The 14,840-nt window shown below is 40.3% G+C and overlaps 2 protein-coding genes across 2 annotated transcripts in view; one reads left to right on the top strand and one right to left on the bottom strand.

The window, feature by feature from the left end:
* Positions 1-14,840, top strand: part of LOC136038629 (synembryn-A-like) — a 148,265-nt gene that overhangs the window by 43,926 nt on the left and 89,499 nt on the right. The gene's annotated exons all lie outside the window — the stretch shown is intronic.
* LOC136038359 (zinc finger protein 239-like) lies at positions 8,821-9,967 on the bottom strand. The gene has a single exon (XM_065721430.1). It carries the CDS (start codon positions 9,936-9,938, stop codon positions 8,883-8,885), a length of 1,056 nt encoding a protein of 351 aa, XP_065577502.1. The 5' UTR covers positions 9,939-9,967; the 3' UTR covers positions 8,821-8,882.

Here is a 14,840-nt window from a genome sequence, read left to right on the forward strand (position 1 = left end):
AAAGTTAAGAGGGATGCAAGTTCCTTAGTGATCTAGGAATTGCAATTTATATTAGCTTAAACTTTATTTATTTATTTTTTATTTTGAACCTAAAAGGACGCTTAGAGCACTATTTTATTTGTTCGGATCATCAGTACATAAATATGTTTGCAGAACAAAGGAAAAGCTCCAGAATTAGAATAAAGCTTGGTGTGAAATTTTTTCCAAAAGAAGGATGAAATGTGTTACGAATTTGACTATGATTATCAAGCTGCCCATATTTAAAAGCATCATGGTGAAGAACTGAAAAAAGGTATTGAAGTGAAGATTAGGGCAAAAATTGTACAAAAGACAGCTCTATTTTATATTCCAAAATGGTTACGGCCAGGGAAGCTCCAAGGAAACTGTAGAAGGCCCTGTCACGAACGAACTTTATCTTGAACCGCAACATAGCTTAGTGCAATTTGAGACAACAGATAGCTTAGAATCTGTCTTCAGTGGTGCCTCTTGTTTTAGTGCTTCGCAGTTGCAGCTACATCGCGTCTCGCATTCTGAGACTGCTAAAGATATTTATCACAAAACTTCAGCCGATGTCCTAGTTGCAAGTAGACGATTTGATAGATGAGTCCCAAAGTCTGGGCAGGATCTTACTTTTAAAGAATATAATTCAATTTAATTTTTTGTGAGTTTGAGCACAGTCCTGGTAAGTGGTCTTTCGTACCGGAGTGGAATATTGGAGCCGCTTGAACTTCAGAGATATTGGATTATCCGTAATTGTATATACAAAATAGCGGTATTCCTATGCAGCGGATCTCTACACGTTTGAGCTTGCTCTCTACTTTTGAGGTTCCTACACTCTTTTCTTTTGAGGTATGCTTTAAAATGGAAATGAACTGAACTAAAGTGTACCAAATTGCCTGCAAGAAGCAAAGAAGAATATGGTTTTGAAATTACCTTTCAAGTTTAATAGGTCATGGCCAGATTGCCTTATAAAAGTTTTTGAATTTGTTTCGAGCTTTTCTGTTTTTTCGAATGCCTGAAATAAATACAGACAAGCAACTGTGGTATAATTGAAGTAATATTTCAGACATTTCTTGATGAAATTTGTCCTGGATAATCCTTGACAAATATCGGAGTCTGAGTAGAAGAAAATACGGCTGAAAAAATCGAACGACTTATCCTCTCAGGTCTGACACTGTGGAACCTAGTGAAAGAAAAAAAAAACATTGGAAGAATTCGCTGTTCAGAAAATCATTACAAAGAAACAGTAGGAATCAGTAATATCTTCGCTGTTCTTTCTTGCAGTATTGACTGTACCAAGAGGCAGCGAAAAAAGTAAGTGACACTTGAATTGTGTTGCGAGAGCAACACATCGGTTCTGTCGTTTTTTTTTTTTTTTTTTTTTTTTTTTAGCATCGCGATTTCAGCTTATTCCTAGAAAGTGGTAAGGTAAGTGTCAGTGGTAAGGGTCGAAGTGGTAAGGGTTGGAGAGCTTCGTAAAACTCTTGCCTAGGGCCAAAAAGGATGGTTTTTACTTGTCCTTGAGCCAGAGCCTATAGTGTGTGAAGTGAAGTGGAGTTATATAGCCTATGTCAGAGAGAACTATCTGAAGTTATGCAGTCAAGCTTTCGTTTCATCAAACCATGTTTCTGCTTTCGAATGGAAAGCTCCGTTCTAGCAGGCAATCAGGCAGGCACCAGTTTCAAATTGAAATTTGGACTAAAATCTATAAGCGTTAAATATATACAGCAGTTACTCGGCCCCACAGCCAATATATCTTCTTTGAGTGATAAATAGAAAAATTTACAGAAACAAAAAGTGGCAGTTTCCCACGGGTCCGAAAGTGCTGCCATCTATTGTTTCTATCCATTTCTGTTCGTGATTTCAGCTGAGTTTATCATTCGGTTTTTTGCACTTGGGATTATAGTAGAGAAATGGCATCAGATGTGCTTTTTTCTCTCATTGCTAAAGAAATTAGAGTTTATCCTTTGCTCCTTTCTAAGTGATAACGTTAGAAACTTGGCCTAGGGCAAAAAAGTCAACTTTTGAACTAAGACAGATAGTTTTTTTTTCGACGGCACTCGATAGCTCTTGATGAGCCGATCAAAGTATATGTCATTCATTTTTAGCAGAAAAACTCCCTCATGAGTATGTACCAGTTTGAAAGTTTAATGGGGTTGACAACCTTTGTAGTAAGGTACATACTGATACTAAAAATAAGCCGATACCAATTGTGAGACATGTAGGGGAGTTTTAAGCAACAGTCGGCTTTTAGCTCATAATCATCTTCGGCAATGAAGGGTTCACAATTTTTTTTCTAGTTGGTGTACCTATTATATGTTTCCGGTGTACTTGATGGTAAGACCAATTAGGTTCCGGCGGTAAGACGTGTAGGGGACTTGTTTATTTTAAGATCCTTACAGATTAACAACTTCAGCGTTAAATCGAACGAGGAACCAAAACCAAAGTGTTGCTCTCGCAACACTTCTGCTCGGCGAAGGTGAACAAACGTTGCCGTAGCACCTCACGTTGCCCATGCAACGTAGATCTAATTAAAGTTGGATTCCATCACTAACGAATTAAATGCTGTAATACAAGCGCTAGACATAGAATGACCAATCAGCGAATATGGAACTAGGCTTATTAGAAAGTAAGAAAAATTTATTTCTCAGAAAGTGTCAAGAATAGAAAGAGTATAATTTGAAGCAAAAAGTTCACAGCAAGCTGGAATCGTATGAGTCGAGCACAATCCCAGGATTAAGAAAGAAAAACTTTCTGACTCAGAAAAGCTGAAACCTGTCAAAATAGGACAATTTCAGCCAAAATCAATTTTCAATAAACAAGGAAATCCAATCCCAGAGATCTAAACACCAATTCCGGTTTGTGAGAAACTAGTAAAATGATTACCGGATTCCTAGAGTATAGTCTCTAAATATTTAGCCTACTGCTTTGTCTGTTTGTTCTTTCCAACTAGACCTGGACGCGAATACAGAAACAAAGATTCTTCATTTATAACAAAAACTAGAAACTGGCACAAAATTCGAAGCAAGGGTGCCAAGGCTGGAATGCTCGTCACTCACTTCCAATCAAATGGTCACAAAGCTTCTGTAGGTGATGTTAGGTGTTTTACAGAGAGATAAATCATTGCCAAACTTAGTTAATACGGAGAAACTAATGAATGATTTAGAGTCAAAAAAAGAAAGCGAAAGAGGGCGTCGCATTATATACATAGGCTGACATTTCACAAGTAAAGAAGGGCTGGCATTTCATGGGAAAAATCGTGACGGGAAATATCACATTGAGCTAGCCTATCTTTTTTTGAGACACAACATCGAAATGAGCCATTAGATAAAAAAAAAACAGAACAGGCCGAATTTCACCAGCTATCTGTCGTCTAGTAGCCAAAATAAATTAATTGCGATTGTCGCAACAGAGCCAGCTCAAACCATCATAGCAGAGATTAATGAAACTGACTTTTTTGGCCTCTTTGCAGGCGAAATACCTGCTGTCAGCCATGAAGAGTGTTTAGCTGTAGGTGTACGGCACATTGATAGAGAGGGACTCGCTAAAGATCGTTTACTCGTCATTAAAGATTCTAAGTCAAAGAAAGAAGCCGATTTTGCAGAAGAAATTCTACGAGTCTGGCGGAAGGCTTGTATCAATGAATGAAAACTGGCATTTCAATGCTACGATTTTGGAAGTTACGTGAGTGGTCACCTTGATGGAACAAATGCTCAAATTTCCAAGAAGTTAGGAATAAATATTCAGTACCTAAAATGCCTAGCCCACAGAGGGAATATTACCGGTCTTTTTCAGAGATTTGCAAAAGCACTGGAAATATCATTGAGTTTGCCGAGTTGTTCTCTCTGTCGAATTAGAACAGTCTAGGGTTGCATTTAGCATACAGAGCATTCACTTTTGAAAAAGAAAAACTATTCCAGTGACAGTTGCCAAAGGTGAACGAATATTTAGCAAGACAAAAATCGTCAAGAACAGATTGATGTCGACAATGGGAAACGATTGACTTGACCATCTCGTGCTCATGAAAAATGTCAGAAAAAGTCAGAAAAAGTCGTACTGGAAAAATTGACTTTAAACTTCTTGTAGAAAACTGGAATGTTCAAAAGCCACGCAACCTTAAAGTTTAGCTTATTTTCATTGTCTTGATTTTACTTTTGTACCTGAGTTTTTCTCTATTATATATGACAATTTTCCGCAACTAATGTTATTTTAACACGATAAAAACGAAGTAAAAATATGTCGGTTTTTGTCGGCACGTACCCAAATTCGTCAGCACATTTTCGACGTCCCCCCTCAAAGATAAAAGGCTAGTGATGCCCCTGCCATCTCGTGTTTCTTTTTTGTGATGAAGTTTTATATTCCCTTCGTGAAACTGAGCTATTTGTTTCTTCTACCACTCTGTCCAGTCACAATCTTATTCTGCCAATATGATGATTTAAATTCCCAAACAGCTAAAATAAGATGTATGTCTTATTAGTCATACAGAGTAATTCATATACTCTCGCTGAGACGACCTTGGGTGATTCTCGCCTTGGACGACCAGTATCACAACTTAAACGAACTTGATCTCCACTAAATGGATAAAACTAAACCAAAAGTTATGTTAATCTCTGATTTGTGTCTAAAGCAGTGGTTCCCTATCCATTTTGGGGCATGCCCCACCTAGGCATATCCAAAATACTGATGCCACTCTCCCTGATATCTGAATCTCTTGTTCAAAATTTAAGCTTTTCTAAAGGAGGCTTAAAATGCCAGAGCCATATCAATTTTTTTAGAGTCGTATCAAAACAAGAAGAACACTATTAGAACCGCCTTGTCTGAAACCCCTATATAGGAAACTTACCGTCTCTTGGCTTAAACAACAAGGGAAATATATTGACTTGAAGATCAAGAAAAGTGGCTGCAATCACGATATTCTGCATATGCGGCATCTTTTTTTTCTCTTCAGACTGCTAGGCACTGGAACATCGTAAAGAGTAGTTTAATGGCTCATTCTAAAGGAAATTGATGTAGTTAAAAACTTTTTGTAATTAAAGAAAAAATATTTTTTTAGCTAAAAATCTGTATTTTTCTGTAACACTATAGTAGCTTATATCATTGCATAAAGAAGTTGTCGCAATTACGTGTTTTTGTGATTAACAAAAAAGTATTTAAAATAAAATTATTTTTTTCAAAGAACTTCATTTTCATATACTAGATAATAAATGTCGTCATAGATTTATTAAAACCATATATTGTTCTATTTATGAATCTCCCACAGACGATTTTGATGCATATATCAAATTAAAGTCTAAACAAACCTAATATTAATAACTATTACATGAGATTCTTCTGACCGACCCCATTTATGATGAACTTTTTTGATTGTTTACGTAATGTTTGTGTTATAGCTCCTAGAACTGCAATTCATCTAATAGTTGTTAGCAATTATATGTGATTTATTATTAGTATTTTCATTTATCATAGTTGTTAGCATTTTGATTTGTAATAGCTGTTGGTATTTTCATATGTTACAGTTGTTTGCATTTTTGTGTGTTCCTTGTGTATAAGTAGACAATTAATCCCAATATGCAAAATGTTTGTTCTTTTAATGATCGTATTTTAATATAACTATGTTGTTCAAGCCAAGGGCCAGTTAGTTTCCTATATAGTGGCATTGAATAGGGTTCTAATAGTGCTCTTCGTTTTTTTTTTATGAATGTAGTCTTAGGAGTTTTAGTTTTAGTTTTAGGGCTATTATTTCTACTTTGGGGGATCGTCTCTTACTAGGTTTGTAGCTACCACTGCGACCCGGATATAAAAATCCTAAACTGGATAAAGCCAATAGCATTTTTATGGCATCTGCCCGTCAGCCGAGTGCCATATAACAATCGCAATTTCCGTCCGTCTGTCGGTCGGTCTGCCAGTCCTGGTTTTGCTAGTTCGGGCTCTTCTAGATAAGATAGGACGATGAAAGTTGGCAGGTGTATCAGAGGCAGGACCAGATTAAATTAGAAATAGTCGCTTCCCCAATTCGACCATCTGGGGGGAGTGGAGAGACGGTTAATGCGGAAAAATTAGAAAAAAGTATTTTAAAAATATCTCCTTGAATACCTGCAAAGCGCAGAGGATATGGTGTTGCTATTCTCCTTTAAAGGCCGTAGGCTCAATTCCTGCAGGAGATAATTTTTACAAGTTTCCTTTCTTGCTCTGCCATTTTTAGTATTAAGTTTTAGTTTAATTTCAAAACCTTTCTTACAGTGTCCGGCCTTGACTAATACTTTTACCAAAAATATCATATTGGATCACTATTTATGGTGATTAAATCTGGAATTTGTTGTAATATGGACCAGCAAACGTAGGAGAAGCTGAATCAAGCGATGGATTTAAAGCGATCAAAAATTTTAGAAAAAGCTATTTAGCTTCAGAGGCAGAAATCCCGCGCAGCGGTTTTTATCATGGTAGCCTTCAGAAAAAAAAACCATTACCGTGATAATATTGCGAAATGTTGGTTCTTCCGACCTCGTCACGAGTACCATATAAGCTCTTCGCTCTTTTTCTTATTTGGAATAGCAGGAGGCGAATTTTAGAGAATCAGGCAGCTAACTAAGTCCCATACGTACCATGGTTTGTTCTTTACTCGGTTTCAGTCATCTCTACAGCCATGATACCGATGAAACTTACATATTCCCTATTTATGATTAATTATTCTTTATATAACATACCTTAGAGAAGCAACTTTTAAAAAGCTATTTGTTTCAAGTTATCTTGTCAATCGATTATTTCAGTTAACATTGGCTAGTGGTCGTTCTTTACTTTAAACTAGATAACAGATACAGCTACTACGACGATAATATAATACATTCAGAACTAAACACTGGTACATTTACCCATGGAACTGAACACTGGTACGTTTCAAACAGCTCGTGGTAACGAACTGTAGTAAGGAGCGACCCGGCTCAATAGTAAACGAAACTCTAAAAAAACGGAATTTTGATGCTAAAATATACATAAAAAGAATCGGATTTTCATGCTGATTTTAAATATATAAGTTTCATCAAATTTAGTCTTTTTCATCAAAAGTTACGAGCCTGAGAAAATTTGCTGTATTTTGGAAAATAGGGGGAAACACCCCGTAAAAGTCATAGAATCTTAACGAAAATCGCACCATCGCATTCGGCGTATCAGAGAACCCTATAGCAAAAATTTCAAGCTCCTATCTATAAAAACGTGGGATTTCGTATTTTTTGCCAGAAGACAAATCACGGGTGCGTGTTTATTTGTTTTTTTTTTTCTTTTCCCCAGGGGTCATCGTATCGACCCAGTGGTCCTAGAATGTCGCAAGAGGGCTCATTCTAACGGAAATGAAAAGCTCTAGTGCCCTTTTTAAGTGACCAAAAAAATTGGAGGGCACCTAGGCCCCTCCCATGCTCGTTTTTTCTCCAACGTCAACGGATCAAAATTTTGAGATAGCCATTTTGTTCCGCATAGTCAAAAACCATAATAACCATGTCTTTGGGAATGACTTACTCCCCCACAGTCTCTGGGGGAGGGGCTGTAAGTTACAAACTTTGACCAGTGTTTACATATAATAATCATTACTGGGAAGTATAGAGACGTTTTCAGGGGGATTATTTTGGTTTTGGGGGTGGGGCTGAGGGGAAGGGGCTATGTGGGAGGATCTTTCCTTGGAGAAACATGTCATGGGGGAAAAGAAATTCAATGAAAAGGACGCAGGATTTTCTAAAACTACTATAAAAAAAAAATGAAAAAATAAACATGAAAAAGTTTTTTCAATTAAGGAGAAAGTAAGGAGTAGCATTGAAGCTTAAAACGAGCAGAGATTTTTACGCATATGAGGGGCTCTAAATATACTTTAGCATAAATAGCGAGGTATTTAGGAGGAGATAAATATCTCGCTTTTTATGCTAAAGTATTTTTAGTAATTTCAACTATTTACTCTACGGCCTTTCTGATTCAGGGGTCATTCTTAAAGAATTGAGACAAAACTTACGATTTAGTGTAAAGAGCGAGGCATTAACGAGGGTACAAACCCCCTTATATACATAATAAAAACATAAGAATATAAAAGTTTGTTACGTAAGTTAATTCTTAAGTTACGTATATTTTTTACTAATAGAAACGTTAGTTAAAAATTAAAAGTTATAGTTGCTTTTTTATGTAACCAAAAAATTGGAGGGCAACTAGGCCTCCTTCCCCACCCCTTATGTCTCAAAATCGTCTGATCAAAACTAAGAGAAAGCCATTTAGCCAAAAAAGGAATTAATATGCACATTTCATCTTAATAATATGTTAATCTGATTCAATACAAAAAATTCAATAAGATTGGACAAGTCCTATGGTGGAGAGCCAAAATCAAACATGCATTAATTCAAAAACGTTCAGAAATTAAATAAAAAAACTAGTTTTTTTAAATGTAAGTAAGGAGCGACATTAAAACGTAAAACGAACAGAAATTACTCCGTATATGAAATGGGTTGTCCCCTCCTCAACGCCTCGCTCTTTACGCTAAAGCTTTTAATTGTTTTAAAAAGAAGAATTGTGGCAAAGAGTCAAACTTTAGCGTAAAGAGCGAGGCGTTGAGGAGGGGACAACCCATTTCATATACGGAGTAATTTCTGTTAGTTTTAAGTTTTAATGTCGCTCCTTACTTACAGTTAAAAATACTAGTTTTTTTTTTATTTAATACATACTGAAACTCTACACTGGTGCACCTAAGATAGTACTCCTTACTGTACACTGGTGCACTTACATATAGAGCTTAACACTGGGACATATATGTTTAGGGATCAATGGCATACCGTTTCCAAATACGGCCTCTGAGACTGGGAGTCTGCATAAATAACATTTCAATTTTTAAATGGTCTCTCACCCGTATGGACTCATCGATGCTTATTCAAATTACTCGAATCAGAGAAATATTTACTACATCCATCACATTTATGTAGTTTCTCACCTGTATGCGCTCTTCGATGTGCACTCAAACTACCTAAAGAGGAAAAGCATCTCTTACATTCATTACAAATAAAAGGTTTTTCACCTGTATGCAACCTTTGATGCACTTTAAAATTACTGGAATCAGAAAAACACTTCTTACAAGTATCACACTTGAAAGGTTTTTCACCTGTATGCAGTCTTTTATGCACATTCAAATGGCACGATTGGAAAAAGGATTTCGCACATACATCACATTTGAATCGCTTTTCACCTGTATGAAATCTCTGATGCAGATTCAGATTGCTCAACTGAGAAAATTTTTTCGTACATAGCTCACATTTAAAAGGTTTTTCACCTGTATGCAGTCTTTTATGCACATTCAAATGGCACGATTGAAAAAAGGATTTCGCACATACATCACATTTGAATGGCTTTTCACCTGTATGAAATCTCTGATGCAGATTCAGATTGCTCAACTGAGAAAATTTTTTCGTACATAGCTCACATTTAAAAGGTTTTTCACCTGTATGCAGTCTTTTATGCACATTCAAATTGCACGATTGATAAAAGGATTTCGCACATACATCACATTTGAATGGCTTTTCACCTGTATGAAATCTCTGATGCAGATTCAGATTGCTCAACTGAGAAAAATTTTTCGTACATAGCTCACATTTAAAAGGTTTTTCACCTGTATGCAATCTTTGATGCACTTTAAAATTGCTCGAATCAGAAAAACACTTCTTACATGTATCACACTTGAAAGGTTTTTCACCTGTATGCAGTCTTTTATGCACATTCAAATGGCTCGATTGAGAAAATTTTCTTCGACATATATCACACTTGAATGATTTTTTAACAGTACGGGATCTAGGATTTACAACAAGCATACTATCTTTATATTGTTCCTTGTCAATTTGAAAGTCTGATTTGTTAATGCGGTCTGAAGCTTCCTCTACACATTTGTCTATTTGTAAATTGAGCAAGTCAGAGTTCTCCATAATAATTGCGGTTTTATGTTAAGACGACATATTTTTACTTACAAATAAAAAAGCCCTAGCTTATAAAAGCCTTGGAATTTTCGACTTGATAATCGTACATATTTTTTTTTAATTAATTATGATATTACTTTAAAAAGACTAGAATTAAGAAACAGAATCAATCAAATATTTTTGCATTTAAAACTTTCTGCTTGGGAAATTTTATACTCTAGCAAACTTAATTGTTACAGCTAAGTGAGAGCGAGTTTCAAAATGTGACGTCATTCACGTGTTTTTTTTTCAAAAATAAGCCTCTAAAGTGTATAAAGGGTGCACGGTCTGCCTATGACCCACCAAAATATCACCATGTCCCACTGGTTTTGGCTGCACTCCACGTTGGGAATCAGGGGTCTAAAAGCTGGGTTTCTATTTGTGAATCCACAAAACATACCGGAGAGACTCAAACTAACACACACACACGCACACACACACACACACACACACACACACACACACACACACACACACACACACACACACACACACACACACACACACACACACACACACACACACACACACACACACACACACACACACACACACACACACACACACACACACACACACACACACACACACACACACACACACACACACACACACACACACACACACACACACACACACACACACACACACACACACACACACACACACACACACACACACACACACACACACACACACACACACACACACACACACACACACACACACACACACACACACACACACACACACACACACACACACACACACACACACACACACACACACACACACACACACACACACACACACACACACACACACACACACACACACACACACACACACACACACACACACACACACACACACACACACACACACACACACACACACACACACACACACACACACACACACACACACACACACACACACACACACACACACACACACACACACACACACACACACACACACACACACACACACACACACACACACACACACACACACACACACACACACACACACACACACACACACACACACACACACACACACACACACACACACACACACACACACACACACACACACACACACACACACACACACACACACACACACACACACACACACACACACACACACACACACACACACACACACACACACACACACACACACACACACACACACACACACACACACACACACACACACACACACACACACACACACACACACACACACACACACACACACACACACACACACACACACACACACACACACACACACACACACACACACACACACACACACACACACACACACACACACACACACACACACACACACACACACACACACACACACACACACACACACACACACACACACACACACACACACACACACACACACACACACACACACACACACACACACACACACACACACACTCACACACACACACACACACACACACACACACACACACACACACACACACACACACACACACACACACACACACACACACACACACACACACACACACACACACACACACACACACACACACACACACACACACACACACACACACACACACACACACACACACACACACACACACACACACACACACACACACACACACACCACACACACACACACACACACACACACACACACACACACACACACACACACACACACACACACACACACACACACACACACACACACACACACACACACACCACACACACACACACACACACACACACACACACACACACACACACACACACACACACACACACACACACACACACACACACACACACACACCACAACACACACACACACACACACACACACACACACACACACACACACACACACACACACACACACACACACACACACACACACACACACACACACACACACACACACACACACACACACACACACACACACACCACACACACACACACACACACACACACACACACACACACACACACACACACACACACACACACACACACACACACACACACACACACACACACACCACACACACACACACACACACACACACACACACACACACACACACACACACACACACACACACACACACACACACACACACACACACACACACACACACACACACACACACACACACACACACACACACACACACACACACACACACACACACACACACACACACACACACACACACACACACACACACACACACACACACACACACACACACACACACACACACACACACACACACACACACACACACACACACACACACACACACACACACACACACACACACACACACACACACACACACACACACACACACACACACACACACACACACACACACACACACACACACACACACACACACACACACACACACACACACACACACACACACACACACACACACACACACACACACACACACACACACACACACACACACACACACACACACACACACACACACACACACACACACACACACACACACACACACACACACACACACACACACACACACACACACACACACACACACACACACACACACACACACACACACACACACACACACACACACACACACACACACACCACACACACACACACACACACACACACACACACACACACACACACACACACACACACACACACACACACACACACACACACACACACACACACACACACACACACACACACACACACACACACACACACACACACACACACACACACACACACACACACACACACACACACACACACACACACACACACACACACACACACACACACACACACACACACACACACACACACACACACACACACACACACACACACACACACACACACACACACACACACACACACACACACACACACACACACACACACACACACACACACACACACACACACACACACACACACACACACACACACACACACACACACACACACACACACACACACACACACACACACACACACACACACACACACACACACACACACACACACACACACACACACACACACACACACACACACACACACACACACACACACACACACACACACACACACACACACACACACACACACACACACACACACACACACACACACACACACACACACACACACACACACACACACACACACACACACACACACACACACACACACACACACACACACACACACACACACACACACACACACACACACACACACACACACACACACACACACACACACACACACACACACACACACACACACACACACACACACACACACACACACACACACACACACACACACACACACACACACACACACACACACACACACACACACACACACACACACACACACACACACACACACACACACACACACACACACACACACACACACACACACACACACACACACACACACACACACACACACACACACACACACACACACACACACACACACACACACACACACACACACACACACACACACACACACACACACACACACACACACACACACACACACACACACACACACACACACACACACACACACACACACACACACACACACACACACACACACACACACACACACACACACACACACACACACACACACACACACACACACACACACACACACACACACACACACACACACACACACACACACACACACACACACACACACACACACACACACACACACACACACACACACACACACACACACACACACACACACACACACACACACACACACACACACACACACACACACACACACACACACACACACACACACACACACACACACACACACACACACACACACACACACACACACACACACACACACACACACACACACACACACACACACACACACACACACACACACACACACACACACACACACACACACACACACACACACACACACACACACACACACACACACACACACACACACACACACACACACACACACACACACACACACACACACACACACACACACACACACACACACACACACACACACACACACACACACACACACACACACACACACACACACACACACACACACACACACACACACACACACACACACACACACACACACACACACACACACACACACACACACACACACACACACACACACACACACACACACACACACACACACACACACACACACACACACACACACACACACACACACACACACACACACACACACACACACACACACACACACACACACACACACACACACACACACACACACACACACACACACACACACACACACACACACACACACACACACACACACACACACACACACACACACACACACACACACACACACACACACACACACACACACACACACACACACACACACACACACACACACACACACACACACACACACACACACACACACACACACACACACACACACACACACACACACACACACACACACACACACACACACACACACCACACACACACACACACACACACACACACACACACACACACACACACACACACACACACACACACACACACACACACACACACACACACACACACACACACACACACACACACACACACACACACACACACACACACACACACACACACACACACACACACACACACACACACACACACACACACACACACACACACACACACACACACACACACACACACA

The sequence above is a fragment of the Artemia franciscana genome, chromosome 18, assembly GCF_032884065.1.
Source record: "Artemia franciscana chromosome 18, ASM3288406v1, whole genome shotgun sequence".
Classification (NCBI taxonomy): Eukaryota; Metazoa; Arthropoda; class Branchiopoda; order Anostraca; family Artemiidae; genus Artemia; species Artemia franciscana.